The sequence below is a fragment of the Coregonus lavaretus genome (assembly GCF_964263955.1).
Source record: "Coregonus lavaretus genome assembly, chromosome: 6".
Lineage (NCBI taxonomy): Eukaryota > Metazoa > Chordata > Actinopteri > Salmoniformes > Salmonidae > Coregonus > Coregonus lavaretus.
Window position 1 is genome coordinate 40,363,927 of NC_139993.1, and position 21,176 is coordinate 40,385,102.

Below are 21,176 nucleotides of genomic sequence, written 5' to 3' on the forward strand. Positions count from 1 at the left end.
CAGATTCAATCAACTCCACACTGTGAAATATGCACTATGGAAATGCACATTGTTTATGCACTGGGAGGGAAACACTTTAATTAAAATAAAGTAAAATAGGCCTATTTTGGGTATCTGCATGCTTCAGTTTACTCCACAGATTGATTCACAACAGTCCCAGCCACAACATTGGCCCCAAGCCAGTGCCTACAGAAAGTATTCATACCACTTGACTTATTCCACATTTTGCTGGGTTACAGCCTGAATTTAAAATGGATTAAATGTATTTTCTTTGTCACCCACCTACACACAATACCCCATAATGAGTGAAAACATGTTTTTAGAAATGTTGGCAAATTTATTGAAAATGTAATTCAGAAATACACTGTATTACATTTACATTTTAGTCATTTAGCAGACGCTCTTATCCAGAGCGACTTACACAGTTAGTGAGTGCATACATACATTTATTTATTTTTTATTTTATTTTCATATAGGGCCTCCCGAGTGGCACAGTGGTCTAAGGGACTGCATCGCAGTGCTTGAGGCGTCACTACAGACCCGGGTTCGATCCCAGGCTTTGTCACAACCGGCCGTGACCAGGAGTCCCGTAGGGCGGCGCACAGTTGGCCAAGCGTCGTCCGGGTTAGGGGAGGGTTTGGCCAGGGGGGGCTTTACTTGGCTCATCGCGCTCTAGCGACTCCTTGTGGTGGGCTGGGCGCCTGCAGGCTGACCTCGGTCGTCAGTTGAACTGTGTTTCCTCCGACACATTGGTGCAGCTGGCTTCCGGGTTAAGCGGGCGAGTGTTAAGAAGCGCGGTTTGGTGGGTCATGTTTCGGAGGACGCATGACTCGACCTTCGCCTCCCGTGCTCGTTGGGGAGTTGCAGCGATGAGACAAGATCGAAATTGGGGGTAAAAATAAGAATAAAAAAATACACTATCTCATTTACATAAATATTCACACCCTTGAGTCAATACATGTTAGAATCACCTTTGGCAGCAATTACAGCTGTGAGTCATTCTGGGTAAGACTCTAAGAGCTTTGCACACCTGGATTCTACTCTGTCAAGTTGGTTGTTGATCATTGTTATACAGCCATTTTCAAGTCTTTCCATAGATTTTCGAGCTGATTTAAGTCAAAACTGTAACTAGTCCACTCAGGAACATTCAATGTTCTAAAAACATAATTCCACTTTGACATTATGGGGTATTGTGTTTAGGCCAGTGACAAAAAAAAGTTAATTTAATCAATTTTAAATTCAGGCTGTAACACAACAAAATGTGGAAAAAGTCCAAGGGGTGTGAATACTTTCTTAAGGTGCTGTACCAGGAGAATGTGCTATGGCCCAGGAACAATGTTGTACTGCAGTGTGGTTTTGATTGAAATCCAGCGTCATTACAACATTTACATCTGAATAAATTGACCATTTATGAGTGACACACAAACCTTTTCGTTATTCATCTCGGATTTCCGATTCACAAGTTTAGCCTTTATGCCTGTCAATTGATTGACTACAATTGTCGGCACATCAGGCCATTTCAAAGTGTGGTCCTCATCTTGATCCTTTGTCTGATGTCATTGATAGCAAAGCTGATGGATGATACATGGCCATATATCTAAAATGCACTCGCTCAGGGGATTTACAGTGTGCCAAAATCAATGATAGGCCTTGTTGATTTCCCCATTTTACAATGTAGCTAACCTAAAATATAGAATATCTGTTGTGCAACACTTTGAAGTGTCATATTATTTCCCTCATGTTTTCATTTAGCTAACTAAATCTGTTAAATGTAGGCCTATGTTATGGACAACAATGTTGTATTCCTGGAGTATGGATTATGTGCACATTGAATTTGGCCTATCAATTTGCAAGTACACTTCTAGACCTGTACAATTGTAAACTTCTAGAACTCCTCCCCGGCATGCATTGCATGTCCAACATGGAGGAACTGACGGTGGAGGTCCGTGGCTCCAACGGAGCTTATTATAAGGTAAATCAATTCATAATATTAATGTAAACTGACCATAATCATGTTTTATAAAGCATGAATCACACATCTGTTCCCCAACTATAGTCAATAAACGTAAGCTAGCTAGCTACATACACGAAGCTAAATATGTGTTTTCAACATGTCTGACGTTGGTAGTTAGCTAGCTATTACGAAACGTTAGCTAGATACGCTAACTTCATGGCCAAATATTATAGCTAGTTGGCCTTTTGTCACTTTTTTTTGCAAGCAACGTTTATTCACGTACTGTTTGTCTTAACGTTACAGGATTACGATATTAGTTTTCTTGAATGAAAACGTTGAGGGATGTTTATAACTTAATTAACTGGCTAGCTTAGCTAGCCAGACGGGTTGTCTATTGTTAGCATCAACCAGCTAGCTAGGTACAAGCTAGTTAGCTAACTTGGCTAGCTGAACTAACTTGCTAACTTATCGGGTTCGGTTGCTCTTTTGAGTCTTTGCTCGTCTTGAATCAGATTATTTATCTGGGTAACTTTATGACCTGCTAGACGATCTAAAACGTTTATGTGCTAACCATATGTGTTACTCATAAAACCATTTCAAAGTAAAACGTTTGTTAAAATCATATATAAATCATAGCCAGCTCACTGATGTTTTAATTTGCTCCCCAGTGAAGTCTGAATAAGGAAATGTATAGCTAGCTAGCTGAAATCTTGTCCATTTAAGAACATACATTTGGTGAACATTTTAGCACTCGTTATGGATGTTATCTAGACTAGTACAGGCAGTTGGAAATGTGAACAACACATTATCCTGAAGTTATTACATGAATTCCCAGTCTTAGGCCCACTGATCTATGCAGTGTCAGCTGCTCTCAGTCCTCAGCTGTTGTCAGATTCAGCAGATACTTTAGGCACCAGGTCTATTTTTGTATTCACTGAGTCAAAGATCCACATAGTGAGAGGATATCACAGGACCCTGGCCAAGCTCTTGAATTCATGAGTTGGCCTGTGGTTTTGAAACTGATTGAGTGCTTGAATAGAATATACCTAAATATACCCTAGCTCAGCCAATAAACTACAGTTCTGGGGAAAAGTATTTGCCCCCTTTCCGACTTTCTCTATTTTTGCATATTTTTGATACTGAATGTTATCAGATCTTCAACCGAAACCTAATATTAGATAAAGGGAACCTGAGTTTACAAATAACACAACAGCGGGTACTATTTAATGAAGCTGCCAGTTGAGGACCTGTGAGGCGTCTGTTTCTCAAACTAGACACACTAATGTATTTGTCCTCTTGCTCAGTTGTGCACCGGGGCCTCCCACTCCTCTTTCTATTCTGGTTAGAGCCAGTTTGTGCTGTTCTGTGAAGGGAGTAGTACACAGCGCTGTACGAGATCTTCAGTTTCTTGGCAATTTCTCGCATGGAATAGCCATCATTTCTCAGAACAAGAATAGACTGATGAGTTTCAGAAGAAAGTTATTTGTTTCTGGCTATTTTGAGCCTGTAATCGAACCCACAATTTCTGATGCTCCAGATACTCAACTAGTCTCAAGAAGGCCAGTTTTATTGCTTCTTTAATCAGCACAACTGTTTTTCAGCTGTGCTAACAATTGCAAAAGGGTTTTCTAATGATCAATTAGCCTTTTTTAAATGATAAACTTGGATTAGCAAACACAACGTGCCATTGGAACACAGGACTGATGGTTGCTGATAATGGGCCTCTGTACGCCTATGTCGATATTCCATTAAAAATCAGCCGTTTCCAGCTACAATAGCCATTTACAACATTAACACTGTCTACACTGTATTTCTGATCAATTTTATGTTATTTTAATGGACCAAAAAAATGCTTTTCTTTCGAAAACAAGGACATTTCTAAGTGACCCCAACATTTTGAACGGTAGTGTACATATATGGACGAGCGATGTCAGAGCGGCATGGACTAAGATACAGTAGAATAGTATAGAATACAGTTGAAGTCGGAAGTTTACATACACTTAGGTTGGAGTCATTCAAACTCGTTTTTCAACCACTCCACAAATTTCTTGTTAACAAACTATAGTTTTGGCAAGTCGGTTAGGACATCTACTTTGTGCATGACACAAGTCATTTTTCCACCAATTGTTTACAGACAGAGTGAATTATAAGTGAAATAATCTATCACAATTCCGGTGGGTCAGAAGTTTACATACACTAAGTTGACTGTGCCTTTAAACAGCTTGGAAAATTCCAGAAAATGATGTCATGGCTTTAGAAGCTTCTGATAGGCTAATTGACATCATTTGAGTCAATTGGAGGTGTACCTGTGGATGTATGTCAAGGCCTACTGTCAAACTCAGTGCCTCTTTGCTTGACATCATGGGAAAATCAAAAGAAATCAGCCAAGACCTCAGAATTTGTTTTGTAGACCTCCACAAGTCTGGTTCATCCTTGGGAGCAATTTCCAAACGCCTGAAGGTACCATGTTCATCTGTACAAACAATAGTATGCAAGTATAAAAACCATGGGACCACGCAGCCGTCATACCGCTCAGGAAGGAAACGTGTTCTGTCTCCTAGAGATGAACGTACTTTGGTGAGAAAAGTGCAAATCAATCCCAGAACAACAGCAAAGGACCTTGTGAAGATGCTGGAGGAAACGGGTACAAAAGTATCCACAGTAAAACGAGTCCTATATCGACATAACCTGAAAGGCCGCTCAGCAAGGAAGAAGCCACTGCTCCAAAACCGCCATTAAAAAGCCAGACTATGGGTTGCAACTGCACATGGGGACAAAGATTGTACTTTTTGGAGAAATGTCCTCTGGTCTGATGAAACAAAAATATAACTGTTTGGCCATAATGACCATCGTTATGTTTGGAGGAAAAAAGGGGGTACTTGCAAGCCGAAGAACACCATCCCAACCGTGAAGCACAGGGGTTGCAGCATCATGCTGTGGGGGTGCTTTGCTGCAGGAGGGACTGGTGCACTTCACAAAATAGATGGCATCATGAGGAAGGAAAAGTATGTGGATATATTGAAGCAACATCTCAAGACATCAGTCAGGAAGTTAAAGCTTGGTCGCAAATCGCAAAAAGTGTACAATGACCCCAAGCATACTTCCAAAGTTGTGGCAAAATGTCTTAAGGACAACAAAGTCAAGGTATTGGAGTGGCCATCACAAAGCCTTGACCTCAATCCTATAGAAAATGTGTGGGCAGAACTGAAAAGGCGTGTGCGAGCAAGGAGGCCTACAAACCTGACTCAATTACACCAGCTCTGTCAGGAGGAATGGGCCAAAATTCACCCAACTTATTGTGGGAAGCTTGTGGAAGGCTACCCGAAACGTTTGACCCAAGTTAAACAATTTAAAGGCAATGCTACCAAATACTAATTGAGTGTATGTAAACTTCTGACCCACTGGGAATGTGATGAAAGAAGTAAAAGCTGAAATAAATCACTCTCTACTATTGTCAAATTCTTAAAATAAAGTGGTGATCCTAACTGACATAAGACAGGGAATTGTTACTAGGATTAAATGTCAGGAATTGTGAAAAACTGAGTTTAAGTGTATTTGGCTAAGGTGTATGTAAACTTCCGACTTCAACTGTACATATGAGATGAGTAATGGAAGATATGTAAGCATTATTAAAGTGGCTAGTGTTCCATTTCTTAAAGTGGCCAGTGATTTCTAGTCTATGTCTATAGGCAGCAGCCTCTAATATACATTTACATTTACGTCATTTAGCAGACGCTCTTATCCAGAGCGACTTACAATTTGGTGCATTCACCTTATAGCCAGTGGGATAACCACTTTACAAAAACAATGTTTTTTCGGGGGGGGTAGAAGGGTTACTTTATCCTATCCCAGGTGTTCCTTAAAGAGGTGGGGTTTCAAATGTCTCCGGAAGGTGGTGAGTGACTCCGCTGTCCTGGCGTCGTGAGGGAGCTTGTTCCACCATTCGGGTGCCAGAGCAGCGAACAGTTTTGACTGGGCTGAGCGGGAACTGTGCTTCAGCAGAGGTAGGGGAGCCAGCAGGCCAGAGGTGGATGAACGCAATGCCCTCGTTTGGGTGTAGGGACTGATCAGAGCCTGAAGGTACGGAGGTGCCGTTCCCCTCACAGCTCCGTAGGCAAGCACCATGGTCTTGTAGCAGATGCGAGCTTCAACTGGAAGCCAGTGTAGTGTGCGGAGGAGCGGGGTGACGTGAGAGAACTTGGGAAGGTTGAACACCAGACGGTGTTCTGGATGAGTTGTAGGGGTTTAATGGCACAGGCAGGGAGCCCAGCCAACAGCGAGTTGCAGTAATCCAGACGGGAGATGACAAGTGCCTGGATTAGGACCTGTGCCGCTTCCTGTGTAAGGCAGGGTCGTTCTCTCCGAATGTTGTAGAGCATGAACCTACAGGATCGGGTCACCGCCTTGATGTTAGCGGAGAACAACAGGGTGTTGTCCAGGGTCACGCCAAGGCTCTTCGCACTCTGGGAGGAGGACACAATGGAGTTGTCAACCGTGATGGCGAGATCATGGAACGGGCAGTCCTTCCCCGGGAGGAAGAGCAGCTCCATCTTGCCAAGGTTCAGCTTGAGGTGGTGATCCGTCATCCATACTGATATGTCTGCCAGACATGCAGAGATGCGATTCGCCACCTGGTTATCAGAAGGGGGAAAGGAGAAGATTAGTTGTGTGTCGTCTGCGTAGCAATGATAGGAGAGGCCATGTGAGGATATGACAGAGCCAAGTGACTTGGTGTATAGCGAGAATAGGAGAGGGCCTAGAACTGAGCCCTGGGGGACACCAGTGGTGAGAGCACGTGGTGCGGAGACAGCTTCTCGCCACGCCACTTGGTAGGAGCGACCGGTCAGGTAGGACGCAATCCAAGAGTGAGCCGCGCCGGAGATGCCCAGCTCGGAGAGGGTGGAGAGGAGGATCTGATGGTTCACAGTATCAAAGGCAGCAGACAGGTCTAGAAGGACAAGAGCAGAGGAGAGAGAGTTAGCTTTAGCAGTGCGGAGAGCCTCCGTGACACAGAGAAGAGCAGTCTCAGTTGAATGACCAGTCTTGAAACCTGACTGGTTTGGATCAAGAAGGTAATTCTGAGAGAGATAGCAAGAGTTGGCTAAAGACGGCACGCTCAATTGTTTTGGAGAGAAAAGAAAGAAGGGATACTGGTCTGTAGTTGTTGACATCAGAGGGATCGAGTGTTGGTTTTCTGAGAAGGGGTGCAACTCTCGCTCTCTTGAAGACAGAAGGGACATAGCCAACGGTCAAGGATGAGTTGATCAGCGAGGTGAGGTAAGGGAGAAGGTCACCAGAGATGGTCTGGAGAAGAGAGGAGGGGATAGGGTCAAGCGGGCAGGTTGTTGGGCGGCCGGCCGTCACAAGTCGCAAGATTTTATCTGGAGAGAGAGAGGGGAGAAAGAAGTCAAAGCATAGGGTAGGGCAGTGTGAGCAGGACCAGCAGTGTCATTTGACTTAACAAATGAGGATCGGATGTCGTAAACCTTCTTTTCAAAATGGTTGACGAAGTCATCCACAGAGGAGGGGGGAGGGGGAAGAGGATTCAGCAGGGAGGAGAAGGTGGAAAAGAGCTTCCTAGGGTTAGAGGCAGATGCTTGGAATTTAGAGTGGTAGAAAGTGGCCTTAGCAGCAGAAACAGATGAAGAAAATGTAGAGAGGAGGGAGTGAAAAGATTCCAGGTCCGCAGGGAGTCTAGTTTTCCTCCATTTCCGCTCAGCTGCCCGGAGCCCTGTTCTGTGAGCTCGCAATGAGTCATCAAGCCACGGAGCTGGAGGGGAGGACCGACCCGGCCGGGAGGATAGGGGACATAGAGAGTCAAAGGATGCAGAAAGGGAGGAGAGGAGGGTTGAGGGGGCAGAATCAGGAGATTGGAGGGAGAAGGATTGAGCAGAGGGAAGAGATGATAGGATGGAAGAGGAGAGAGTAGCGGGAGAGAGAGAGCGAAGGTTGCGACGGCGCATTACCATCTGAGTAGGGGCAGAGTGAGTAGTGTTGGAGGAGAGCGAGAGAGAAAAGGATACAAAGTAGTGGTCGGAGACATGGAGGGGAGTTGCAGTGAGATTAGTAGAAGAACAGCATCTAGTAAAGATGAGGTCAAGCGTATTGCCTGCCTTGTGAGTAGGGGGGGATGGTGAGAGGGTGAGGTCAAAAGAGGAGAGGAGTGGAAAGAAGGAGGCAGAGAGAAATGAGTCAAAGGTAGACGTAGGGAGGTTGAAGTCCCCCAGAACTGTGAGGGGTGAGCCATCCTCAGGAAAGGAACTTATCAAGGCGTCAAGCTCATTGATGAACTCTCCAAGGGAACCTGGAGGGGGATAGATGACAAGGATATTAAGCTTAAATGGGCTAGTGACTGTGACAGCATGGAATTCAAATGAGGAGATAGACAGATGGGTCAGGGGAAAAATAGAGAATGTCCATTTGGGAGAGATGAGGATTCCTGTGCCACCACCCCGCTGACCAGATGCTCTCTGGGTATGCGAGAACACATGGTCAGACGAGGAGAGAGCAGTAGGAGTAGCAGTGTTTTCAGTGGTAATCCATGTTTCCGTCAGTGCCAAGAAGTCGAGTGACTGGAGGGTAGCATAGGCTGAGATGAACTCTGCCTTGTTGGCAGCAGAACGGCAGTTCCAGAGGCTGCCTAAGACCTGGAACTCCACGTGGGTGGTGCGTGCAGGGACCACCAGGTTAGAGAGGCAGCAGCCACGCGGTGTGAGGCGTTTGTATAGCCTGTGCGGAGAGGAGAGAACAGGGATAGGCAGAGGCATAGTTGACAGGCTGCAGAAAATGGCTACAATAATGCAAAGGAGATCGGAATGAAATGAACTAAACATCTGGGAAAGGAGAGAGCGGGGCCTCCCTCACCACAACACCCAAATATAACTCTCCCAACTTCCACCTCAGAAACTATAATTGTTGTAAACTACAGCGGTTCAATGTACTAGTGATGGCTGTTTAACAGTCTGATGGCCTTGAGATAGAAGCAGTTTTTCAGTCTCTCGGTCCCAGCTTTGATGCACCTGTACTGACCTCGCCTTCTGGATGATAGTGGGGTGAACAGGCAGTGGCTCGGGTGGTTGATGTCCTTGATGATCTTTTTGGCCTTCCTGTGACATCTGGTGCTCTAGGTGTCCTGTAGGGCGGGTAGTTTGCCCCCGCACCACCCTCTGGAGAGCCTTGCGGTTGCGGGCGGTGCAGTTGCCGTACCAGGCGGTGATACAGCCCGACAGGATTCTCTCAATTGTGCATCTGTAAAAGTTTGTGAAGGTTTTAGATGCCAAGCCAAATTTCTTTAGCCTCCTGAGGTTGAAGAGGCTCTGTTGCTCCTTCTTCACCACACTGTCTATGTCGGTGGTCCATTTCAGTTTGTCAGTGATGTGTACGCCAAGGAACTTGAAGCTTTCCACCTTCTCAAGTGCAGTCCCGTCGATGTGGATAGGGGGAGTGCTGTTCCTGAAGTCCACGATCATCTCCTTTGTTTTGTTGAGTGAGAGGTTATTTTCCTGGCACCACACTCCCAGAGCCCTCACCACCTCCCTGTAGGCTGTCTCGTCATTGTTGGTAATCAAGCCTACTACTGTTGTCATCTGCAAACTTCATGATTGAGTTGGAGGCGTGCTTGGCCACGCAGTCATGGGTGAACAGGGAGTACAGGAGTTGGCTGAGCACGCACCCTTGTGGGGCCCCATTGTTGAGGATCAGCAAAGTAGAGGTGTTGTTTCCTACCTTCACCACCTGGGGGGCGGCCCGTCAGGAAGTCCAGGACCCAGTTGCACAGGGCGGGGTTCAGACTCAGGGCCTCGAGCTTAATGATGAACTTGGAGGGTACTATGGTGTTGGAGGGTACTAAGGCACTGCATCGCAGTGCTAGCTGTGCCACTAGAGATCCTGGTTCGAGTCCAGGCTCTGTCGCAGCCGGCCGCGACCGGGAGACCCATGGGCGGCGCACAATTGGTCCAGCGTCATCCAAGGTAGGGGAGGATTTGGCCGGCAGAGATGTGGGTTCGTTTCCCACGGGGGGCCAGTATGAAAAAAATAAAATAAAAAACATGTATGCATTCACTAACTGTAAGTCACTCTGGATAAGAGCGTCTGCTAAATTACTAAAAATGTTTTTAAAAATGTGTTGAATGCTGAGCTATAGTCAATGAACAGCTTTCTTACATAGGTATTCCTCTTGTCCAGATGGGATAGGGCAGAGTGATGGCGATTGCATCGTCTGTGGATCTATTGGGGCGGTAAGCAAATTGAAGTGGGTCTAGGGTGGCAGGTAAGGTAGAGGTGATATGATCCTTCTCAAAGCACTTCATGATAATAGAGCTGAGTGCTACGGGGCGATAGTCGTTTAGTTCAGTTACCTTTGCTTTCTTGGGTACAGGAACAATGGTGGCCATCTTGAAGCATGTGGGGACCGCAGACTGGGATAGGGAGAGATTGAATATGGCCGTAAACACACCAGCCAGCTGGTCTACGCATGCTCTGAGGACGCAGCTAGGGATGCCGTCTGGGCCTGCAGCCTTGCGAGGGTTAACACGTTTAAATGTTTTACTCACGTTGGCCACGGAGAAGGAGAGGCCACAGTCCTTGGTAGCGGGCCGCGTCGGTGTCACTGTGTTATCCTCAAAGCGGGCGAAGGTGTTTAGCTTGTCCGGAAGCAAGACGTCGGTCTCTGCGATGTGGCTGGTTTTCCTTTTGTAGTCAGTGATTGTCTGTAGACCCTGCCACATACGTCTCGTGTCTGAGCCGTTGAATTGCGACTCCACTTTCTCTATACTGACGTTTTGCTTGTTTGATTTCCTTGCGGAGTGAATAACTACACTGTTTATATTCTGCCATCTTCCTAGTCAACTTGCCATGGTTAAATGCGGTGGTTTGCGCTTTCAGTTTCGCTCGAATGCTGCCATCTATCCATTGTTTCTGGTTAGGGTAGGTTTTAATAGTCACAGAGGGTACGACATCTCCTATACACTTCCTGATAAACTCAGTTACCGTATTAGTCTAAATTATTTTCGCAAGCTACCCGGAACATATCCCAGTCCATGTGATCAAACCAATCCTGAAGTGTGGATATAAACGGCCGTGGCTGTAACGGAGGAAAATTCTCTTGGATTGTGAGGTATTCTAGGTTGGGTGAACAAAAGGACTTGAGTTCCTGTATGTTACTACAATTACACCATGAGTTGGTTAATCATGAAACACACACCTCCGCCCTTCTGCTTCCCGGAGAGTAATTGCCCCCTTACACTCAATAACTGGTTGTGCCACCTTTAGCTGCAATGACTTCAACCAAATGCATTGCTGTGGAGGAATTGTGGCCCACTCTTGCATGCAGAACTGCTTTAACTCAGCGACATTTGTGGGTTTTCAACCATGAACTGCATCTCAATTGGGATTAGGTCTGGACTTTGACTAGGCCATTCCAAAACTTCAAATTTGTTACTTTTTAGCCATTTTCATGTAGACTTGATTGTGTGTTTTGGATCATTGTCTTGTTGCATGACCCAGCTGTGCTTCAGCTCACAGATGGATGGCCGGACATTCTCCTGTAGAATTCTCTGATACAGAGCAGAATTCATGGTTCCTTCTATTAAGTCAAGTCGTCCAGGTCCTGAGGCAGCAAAGCATCCCCAAACCATCACACTACCACCACAATGCTTGACCATTGGTATGAGGTTCTTCCTGTGGAATGCAGTGTTTCATTTTCACCAGGCATAATGGGACCCATCTCATCCAAAGAGTTGACTGAAGTTTGCTAAAAAGCACCTGGATGATCATCAAGACTCTTGGAAGAACGTTCTATGGACAGATGAGTCAAAAGTATAACTCTTTTGACAGTTTTGGTTGAAGATCTGATAACATTCAGTATCAAAAATATGCAAAATTAGAGAAAATTTGAAACGGGGCAAATACTTTTTCACGGCACTGTATATATAATCTAGGGGTGGGGGAGCACTTCTGAATTTAAAGTACTGCTGTCCTTTCTCTAGGGATTTGTCAAAGATGTCCATGACGATTCACTCACTATTACCTTTGAGAACAAGTAAGTGTGGCATTCGTTATTTCTTGTGGGGTTGTAGTTTGTCATATCTATGTAGGAATGATAGTGGTATCAGTTTGGGCATAACTTTGATACTGATTTAAATGTTTGTTGTTATTAATGAAGTTGGCAACCAGAGAGACAAGTTCCCTTTAGTGATGTTCGGATGCCACCTCCAGCCGACGGTAAAAAGGAAATCGGGGAGGGAGAAGAGGTGGAGGTGAGAACTGTCTATCTTCATAGAAATTTAACAGACACGGTTTCCTTAGGATGTCTTACTTTTAATTATCTCTCCTTATTTCTCTCTGTACCAGATCTTCTCCCGGGCCAATGAGCAGGAGCCATGTGGCTGGTGGCTTGCCAAAGTGTGCATGATGAAGGGAGATGTGAGTAGTTAACTGTGGATACAATTTCACTGGTCCCACAATGTCATTTGAGAGTTGTTTCATCAAGCAGATGTTTATCCTGTGGTTTCCTCATCCTGATATTATGTTTGTCAGTTTCATGCAAGTCAATATGTAACCTGTGTTGTGTTTACTATGTAGTTCTATGTGATCGAGTATGCTGCCTGTGACGCCACATACAATGAAATAGTCACATTTGAACGTCTTCGGCCTGTAAATGTCAACAAGGCGGTGTCAAAGAGCTCCTTCTTCAAGTGCACAGTCCCAGTTCCTGACGATCTGAAAGCAGCGTATGTACCTTGTTTAAAAGTAGTTTCTGATTGGGATATAGACTGGTTATTTGTTGGTTGTTATTTACATGCATTAGAATTCAGAATCTGATTATAGTTCCTTCTACTTCAGGTGCGAAAGTGAACAAACGCATAAAGATTTCAAAAAGGCAGTAGGAGCTTGTCGGATTGTCTACTGTCCAGAAACAAGTAACTTGGTTGTACTGGTAAGTCTGTATAAATCTGACACTCTTTCTTCAGTTCCAGCAGTTTTGAGTAGAACAATGAAATAGGGCTGGGAATTGCCAGGGACCTCACGATATGATATTATCACGATACTTAAATGCCGATACAATATGTAATGGGATTCTCAACAATTCTATATGTATTGGGATTCGATACTGTGATTTTATTGCGATTCGATGTTCCAAACATTGCTCACTATATGTCTGCTGCAGAGGGACAAGAGGGAGACATGAGAACTAGTTTTGATCAGTTATGGAAATAAGTGCTGAAAACAAATTGGCTCCCTATTTAAAAAGATGGAGAACAAGCTATGAAGGAAAAATACTGGAGTTTTGGTGCAGGTACAGCCAACTAGCGCAAAAATAATATTGTGATATTGTCAAAATGATATGAGATATCGTCAAAAATAATATCCCGATATGTAACTATCAATTTTTCTCCCCCCCCAATGAATGTGTTTTGACCATTTGTTTACATTTATATTCTTGTTTCCCTACAGTCCATAAATGAAGCCACAGTTAAGCGAGTGTCTTTGCTCAGTGACATGCACCTGAGAAGCATTCGTACTAAGCTCATGCTCATGTCCCGAAATGAGGAGGCCACTAAACATCTGGAGGTAAGGGTGATTTTCATTATTGCATCCTGGCATAAAAACACCTCATATTAATTAATGCACATGACTGAATTAAATAGGATAATAGTAAAATGAATAGCATCTGTGAATTTAAGATTTCACTCAAAAACATTATCTTCTCAAGAGTACAAAGCAACTGGCGTCCGGTTTCCAAGAGGAGTTTACAGTCAGGCTGGACCTCATGGGCCTTGCCATTGGAAGCCATGGCAGCAACATTCAACAAGCCAGAAAAGTGCCTGGAGTCACTGCTATTGAGCTGGATGAGGGGAGCGGGACGTTCAGAATTTACGGAGAGGTGTGCTAATGCTTTTGCTGCTTCAAGACCTTGTTATGAGTGAACTATAGACATGTATTTACCACCAGGACATTTGTGTTTCTTAAAACCTTTTGTATTCTTCAAGAATGAGGAAGCAGTTAAGAAGGCAAGAAATTATCTGGAGTTTCTTGAAGATTCTGTTCAGATCCCCAGGAACTTGGTCGGTATGTATGAAGAAGGATTTGATCATGATAAAATTCAAGACATCTGTGATGGTGTGTGCTTTGTAGCAGTTCACACAAGTCCTTTGTGGCTTTTTAAGGCAAGGTAATTGGCAAGAACGGAAAAGTCATTCAGGAGATCGTTGACAAGTCTGGAGTGGTGAGAGTGAGGATTGAAGGGGACAAGGATGGCACCCAGCCACGTCAAGAAGTAAGCCCTTACTTTTCTGCTACTTTCCAGCTCACTTAGTAGATGAAGAGATCAGTATTGTCATAGAAACTCTTCACCCATAATAACATCATTTATTTGTGATGCGCTGACACAGGGAATGGTCCCGTTTACGTTTGTCGGCACTAAGGAGAACATTGGGAATGTCCAGGTACTTCTGGAGTACCACATCGCCTACCTGAACGTAAGCAGAGATATACAGTAACAAACTCCTAATGGTTTGAGTCAGAGCTGTAGGACTTTTTATTTTTTTAGAGTGACATGTTTGCCTGTTGTCGACTGCAGGAAGTGGAGCAGCTGCGTATGGAGAGACTGCAGATAGACGAGCAGCTGAGGCAGATTGGGATGGGCCACCGGCCTTCATCTGGCCGCCCAGCAGACAAGGACAAGGGCTACACCACAGACGACAGTGTGGCTGCTACCGCCGTGCACACCAGCCGCTCATACACCGGCAGAGGCCGCGGACGCAGGGGCCCCAACTACACCTCCGGCTATGGTGAGTGTCATTTTCACAATGATACTGAAGACATTTTGTAGATTCTCCCATTACAAGCCAGTCTTCCACACCTATCAGGTGGTCAATCGAAAGTTTCAAGACACAATCTAGAGGGGAATATTGATATTGGGATATAATGCTATAGCTCAACAGGATGTGATAGAAAAGTTATCAGCCATGTGGTATTAAAAAGCTACGTTTGACTTTCAGGCACAAACTCTGAGCAATCCAATGCCTCTGAGACTGACTCTGAACGGAAGGATGAGCTGAGTGACTGGTCCCTGGCGGGAGAGGAACCGGAGAGGGGGACCCGGCCACAAAGAGACAGCAGGAGGAGAGCTGGTCCAGGGAGGGGGAGAGGGCCCAGGGGCCGCGGAGCAGGGAGAGGAGACCCCAACACTGGTAAGGCTGCAGACACAATTGATGGGTCATACACATGCTGATGACAGACAATCATTTGTGTTATCCCTTATGTTTATCATGAATGATCACGTGAAGGTTTGTGAATTGTTCCTCAAACTATAGGTATTAAATATTAAACAATTTTGTTTACTGTGTAGCTCTGAAGGATCCTTATGGCAACCCATACAGTGTGCTTGACAACACAGAGACAGACCAGACGGCCGACACTGATGCAAGCGACTCCAACCTCAACACAAACCGCCGCCGCCGCTCCCGCCGCCGCCGGACTGACGAGGACACAACAGTCATTGATGGCATGAGCGAATCAGATAACGCTTCCCTCAGTGAGAATGGCCTTGGTAAGTCCCTTTTGGATAAAGGTGTCTGAGTAAAAGAAACAAGCCCTGGGAGCCAATGGGATTCAACAACAAACATACTCTCATAAGCATTAGAAAATACAATAATTTCATGTTACAGAAGACTTGGGACAATTCCTCAATGACAAAAGATAGAATCACACAAATTGACACCAATCCCAAGTCCATCCTCATCCAATACTCTCACTGAGGGCTCTGCACAAATTCTCCCCCACATAGATGACTCAAAAGCTAAACCACAACGGCGTAACCGTAGCAGCAGACGCCGTGTCCGCCCATCAGAGGAAAGGCAACCAGGTAACCGGTGGTGAACGGGCCTGTAGTTTGTTTGTTTACCAAAACCAGCACGACTGAGTGTGCTTAACACTTGCCCTCGCTAGCAGTAAAGTGATTCAACCAGTAACCATCGACTTGCTCTGGAAAGCCTCTTCAATTTCTAAATCTGGAGCTGAGGAGAAATTTAGGAAAGGCATGCCATCAAGAAGTTCCATTGTTTTTAATGTTCCCGCTCCAATTCACTAACATGTCAGCTACTGGTTGACTACCGTTTTAAGGTTGTGAAAATGTGTTGCGTTTTCCTTGCTGTAGTACTAGTTGCCTGTATTTCTCACTTGCACTCCTAAGACTGCCTTTTAGTTATTTTTAACTGCATTGTCTGTTTTTCATTAGCTATGATGACATCCGATTTAAGTTCTAGTTCAATTAATTACCAATGCAAGTGGTTCTAACATTCTTTGTTTTGCAGTTACAGTGGCAGATTACATATCCCGTGCTGAATCACAAAGCAGACAGACTAACCAAAAGGAACTGAAAAAGAACAAAAAAGAACTGGTGAGTTTGGAAAACAATGCTACATATCAGACTTCAGGGCCTGTATGTATCAAGTGCTTCAGAATAGGAGTGCGGATCTAGGATCCGTTATCTTACTCATTGTGATTTAAAAGGTTAAACTGATCCTAAATCAGCACTCCTACTCTGAGATACTTGTTACATACAGGTCAGTCCCAGGCCAGAGAAAGAACCATGGTAGTGTACGGAACCCTGCCAATGAGTTCAGAGACCAGGCTGGTTTTCAATTCCTATAATTGTATCAACACAGAAATGTGAAGTGTATGTCTTTGGTCAAGCTTCTGTAACTGTTTCTACTTGTATCTTGTATGGGCAGGTCGAGTGTATCGCGGAGCACAGCCTATCTGCAGAAGCAAATACAAGCAACGGCCCCAGCAATGGAAGTGACGAACCAGGCAGGGCTTCCACAGAACGGGCTGCCAAAATCGCTTACCAAGGGAACGGTGACCAGCAGCCTGTCCTGAACGGGGTTTCCTAATCTACGAATCCACTCACTCATTAATTGTACTACATTTTTACAATAGTTCTTGTACAAGCTTGCCAAAGATAGTCATGGACTTCCAGATTCTCTACTTGCACTTTTCAGTTCCCTCACCATGGAACACAGAGGGGGAGATTTAGCACTGAACCGAGACATAAGAGTATGTTTCAAGAACATGATCAGATGTTGTGCCTTGAGAGTAGATTCAATGTAGTTAGTTGCCTGGCTGTAGTCAAAGTTTTGTCAATGATGGCAAAGATAGGAAGAATCCAGTTATCCTAATATTTGTTGAGAGTTAGCTGCTTTTTGTTACATTTTAATATGCAACCACTTCTTCATACGAGGAAAACTAGGAAATGCAGTCTGGAAGAGAAAGTTTTGCACTGAATTGTAATTTATTTTCCATAAGAATAACAGTCTGGAAACTGGTCTGTTAATGTTCTTGTCAATTTTTTAAATCCTGAACGACACTCCACATAGTAATGAACCTGTACGCTGGAATGCACCCACCAGAGGCTGGAATGATGGTGGCAGTAACTGGTCTCATGAAGGAGCTTTATTTGGTTTATTTTTAAATGTACAGTATTTAAAAAGCTGTTATTCCTAAAACTGGCTGAAGACCGTATTTTCATGCAGGTGACAATTTGGACTACTGAAAGAGATGTTTCCAGATTTTGGTTCGGTAAACTACAATTCTGTTTTTTTTATGCTCATTCTGGTTTGATGTGCAATATGTTTTGTATGCCGGTAGTTCTTAAATAAAACCTGATCTTCCATTTAGATCCAAAACCATCCTTTGTCCTGAGAACATTAATGTACAGAGGAAGACTGAGTTTGATCTCATTAAATGATTTATTTGGGCACAATTAATAAGAAATTAAATGCAATGTGATTTTCTGATCTATTTCTTTAGTTGTCCATCAAGTAAATCCTTTGCTTCGTTTATTTTAGCCGCAAGATATGGTGATCCACCTGCAATAGAACAAAATGTGCATTTTCAGAGTACAGTGCAATCCACATGCATGCAGCTTGTCAGTGATCCAAATATTTTTTTTACAAGCTCAATAAAAGCAAATATTTATTTGGAAAGAAATGGCATGACCACGCAAAAGTTGTACTACAGTGAGGGAAAAAAGTATTTGATCCCCTGCTGATTTTGTAAGTTTGCCCACTGACAAAGAAATGATCAATCTAGAATTTTAATGGTAGGTTTATTTGAACAGTGAGAGACAGAATAACAATAAAAAAATCCAGAAAAACGCATGTCAAAAATGTTATAAATTGATTTGCATTTTAATGAGGGAAATAAGTATTTGACCCCCTCGCAATCAAATATTTCTGTCTCCCAGGTGTCTTTTTTACAGGTAACAAGCTGAGATTAGGAGCACTTTAAGAGTGTGCTCCTAATCTCAGCTCGTCCACAGAAGCAATCAATCAGATTCCAAACTCTCCACCATGGCCAAGACCAAAGAGCTCTCCAAGGATGTCAGGGACAAGATTGTAGACCTACACAAGGCTGGAATGGGCTACAAGACCATTGCCAAGCAGCTTGGTGAGAAGGTGACAACAGTTGGTGCGATTATTCGCAAATGGAAGAAACACAAAATAACTGTCAATCTCCCTCAGACTGGGGCTCCACGTAAGATCTCACCTCGTGGAGTTGCAATGATCATGAGAACGGTGAGGAATCAGCCCAGAACTACACGGGAGGATCTTGTCAATGATCAAGGCAGCTGGGACCATTGTCACCAAGAAAACAATTGGTAACACACTACGCCGTGAAGGACTGAAATCCTGCAGCGCCCGCAAGGTCCCCCTGCTCAAGAAAGCACATATACAGGCCCATCTGAAGTTTGCCATTGAACATCTGAATGATTCAGAGGAGAACTGGGTGAAAGTGTTGTGGTCAGATGAGACCAAAATTGAGCTCTTTGGCATCAACTCAACTCGCCATGTTTGGAGGAGGAGGAATGCTGCCTATGACCCCAAGAACACCATCCCCACCGTCAAACATGGAGGTGGAAACATTATGCTTTGGGGATGTTTTTCTGCTAAGGGGACAGGACAACTTCACCGCATCAAAGGGACGATGGACGGGGCCATGTACCGTCAAATCTTGGGTGAGAACCTCCTTCCCTCAGCCAGGGCATTGAAAATGGGTCATGGATGGGTATTCCAGCATGACAATGACCCAAAACACACGGCCAAGGCAACAAAGGAGTGGCTCAAGAAGAAGCACATTAAGGTCCTGGAGTGGCCTAGCCAGTCTCCAGACCTTAATCCCATAGAAAATCTGTGGAGGGAGCTGAAGGTTTGAGTTGCCAAATGTCAGCCTCGAAACCTTAATGACTTAGAGAAGATCTGCAAAGAGGACCTACCAAAAAAATTCTAGACTGATCATTTCTTTGTCAGTGGGCAAACATACAAAATCAGCAGGGGATCAAATACTTTTTTCCCTCACTGTAGTTCCTCAAGTAACAATGTTCCTCAAACCTCTATCGGGGTGATTTAGAATCATCAGTTTTCTGTGGGCTTCTCTGATCTTGGTCTTGTTAGCCGTGGGACTGGGGACAACAATATGATACATTAGTGCAATAAAGTCAAGCATTTGCCTATCACACACAGTGAAATTTACAGTACCTGACTCCTAGAACAAGTGAAGCCTCTCTTTTGTTCATTTTGGGATCAAATCCACCTCTGTAGTATCCCCCACCAAAAGCCTGCAACAAGACAGTAGTTACAATTGTATCACAGATGCAGTGGTGTAAAGTACTTAAGTAAAAATACTTTAAAGTACTAAAGTAGTTTTTGTTGGATATTTATATTTTTGACAACTTTCAATTTACTACATTCCTAAAGAAAATATTGTACTTTTTACTCCGTATATTTTCCCTGACACCCAAAAGTACTCATTACATTTTGAATGCTTAGCAGGACAGGAAAATGGTCCAATTCACAAACTTATCAAGAGAACAACCCTGGTCAACCCTACTGCCTCTAATCTGGCGGACTCACTAAACACAAATGCTTCATTTGTAAATGACGTCTGAGTGTTGGAGATCGGCTATGCGTAAATTAAAAAAACAAGAAAATGGTGCCATCTGGTTTGCTTAATATAAGGAATTTGACATTCTTTTTACTTTTGATACTTAAGTATATTTCAAACCAAATACTTTGACTTTTACTCAAGTAGTATTTTACTAGGTGATTTTTACTTGAGTCATTTTCTATTAAGGTATCTTTACTTTTACTCAAGTATGACAATTAGGTACTTTTTCCACCACTGCACAGATTTGAGTTTTTCGGTTAATAGACTATATTAATAATGCCATTGTGTCTTGTAGAGGCCAACACATGTGAAAGCCCATATAATCTTACCGATTTGGGAAAACTCTGCATAGCTTGCTTCATTTGGGGTTCCATGTGTTTCATGGCCTGCATGGCATATCGACCTGAATCAAGTAGGATCCTCATTTTAGTGTCACAAAATCCATCAAAACATTTCTTCAACTCTGCATATTCTGTATTATTATAAAGATAAACTGACCTACAAATCCAGCTGCTGCTAGGGTGAGCCCCACTGCCACCATGGAACTGGCCTGTAAATCATGAATCGATTATGGATGTTCATTAGTGGAGGAAGATATCTCCAAACATTACATACATTTTCATACAAAGCCTACAAGACATGTTTATAATCAAAGTCAGCTAGTGGTCACATCTCAGATCTGTGGTCAAATCCTGTGTGATCTGTAGGTCACGCACCTTATTGCTTTCCACATGATGGAGCTGCAACAGTCATGCTGCTATTTGTTTGTAGCTGTAACGTTAACCACTTATGCTTTAGAGGTCTAGGGTGAGTAATATTAGCTAGCCACCAACTGTATGACTGTTAGTCGTAGCTACACACACTCACTCTTTTATCAGCTTGCTCACTTCACTAGTATGCTGTTACCCTGTGCTGCTACAGTCGCTAGTTAGCTAACTGGCTGCCTAGCTAGCCAGCATAACTAACGAAAATGCTAACGCTTCTGCTGCTCTTGGCTAAACACTTCAATGCAGTAACGTTAAGCTATCCTTTCACGGTAGCCTCGATATAATTAATTCTAACTCACCATGTTTTTATGCTAAGATCCGCCTATATCAAAGACTTGAAACATAACTTTGTATCCACTTGTCTACGATAAACAAAGTCACAGATGACCCCTCATGTTTTCATCAATGACTTCTCTGTTGTATACTTCTGGCCTGACGGAAAGTAAAGGCACATGTCGTAACGACTAAAGTCAATTGCTCAACACTGTCGCAAAATGTTAGGGTCC

General features: G+C 43.9%; 2 protein-coding genes across 3 annotated transcripts; one reads left to right on the forward strand and one right to left on the reverse strand.

Annotated features, from left to right (window-relative positions):
- Positions 1 to 1,903: 1,903 nt before the first annotated feature.
- fxr1 (FMR1 autosomal homolog 1) lies at positions 1,904 to 17,633 on the forward strand (the record flags this gene model as incomplete). 2 transcript variants are annotated; one of them, XM_084163777.1, is made up of 16 exons in its annotated part: positions 1,904 to 1,972; positions 11,941 to 11,993; positions 12,117 to 12,210; positions 12,305 to 12,376; positions 12,536 to 12,684; positions 12,797 to 12,890; positions 13,409 to 13,525; positions 13,668 to 13,838; positions 13,945 to 14,023; positions 14,122 to 14,231; positions 14,347 to 14,433; positions 14,535 to 14,745; positions 14,956 to 15,147; positions 15,306 to 15,506; positions 16,270 to 16,355; positions 16,690 to 17,633. In XM_084163777.1, 16 exons carry the CDS (start codon positions 1,904 to 1,906, stop codon positions 16,849 to 16,851), a joined length of 1,947 nt encoding a protein of 648 aa, XP_084019903.1. In that variant the 3' UTR covers positions 16,852 to 17,633. The 2 variants fall into 2 exon arrangements, with proteins under 2 accessions (XP_084019903.1, XP_084019904.1); XM_084163778.1 differs by lacking the exons at positions 16,270 to 16,355; positions 16,690 to 17,633 and adding an exon at positions 15,744 to 15,932.
- Positions 17,634 to 17,687: 54 nt separating this feature from the next.
- dnajc19 (DnaJ (Hsp40) homolog, subfamily C, member 19) lies at positions 17,688 to 21,104 on the reverse strand. The gene is made up of 6 exons (XM_084163776.1): positions 20,970 to 21,104; positions 20,402 to 20,453; positions 20,233 to 20,306; positions 19,495 to 19,574; positions 19,348 to 19,418; positions 17,688 to 17,826 (listed from the first exon to the last, which is right to left on the reverse strand). Exons 1-6 carry the CDS (start codon positions 20,970 to 20,972, stop codon positions 17,756 to 17,758), a joined length of 351 nt encoding a protein of 116 aa, XP_084019902.1. The 5' UTR covers positions 20,973 to 21,104; the 3' UTR covers positions 17,688 to 17,755.
- Between the last annotated feature and the right edge of the window lie 72 nt (positions 21,105 to 21,176).

Excerpts from the sequence above, each read along its gene's own strand:
- dnajc19 (XM_084163776.1), bottom strand. Across the intron at positions 19,419-19,494 it reads TCACTTGTTCTAGGAGTCAG|TCCCACGGCTAACAAGACCA; the intron begins GTACTGTAAATT and ends TGTTGTCCCCAG. Across the intron at positions 17,827-19,347 it reads TCTAAATCACCCCGATAGAG|GTGGATCACCATATCTTGCG; the intron begins GTTTGAGGAACA and ends GTTCTATTGCAG.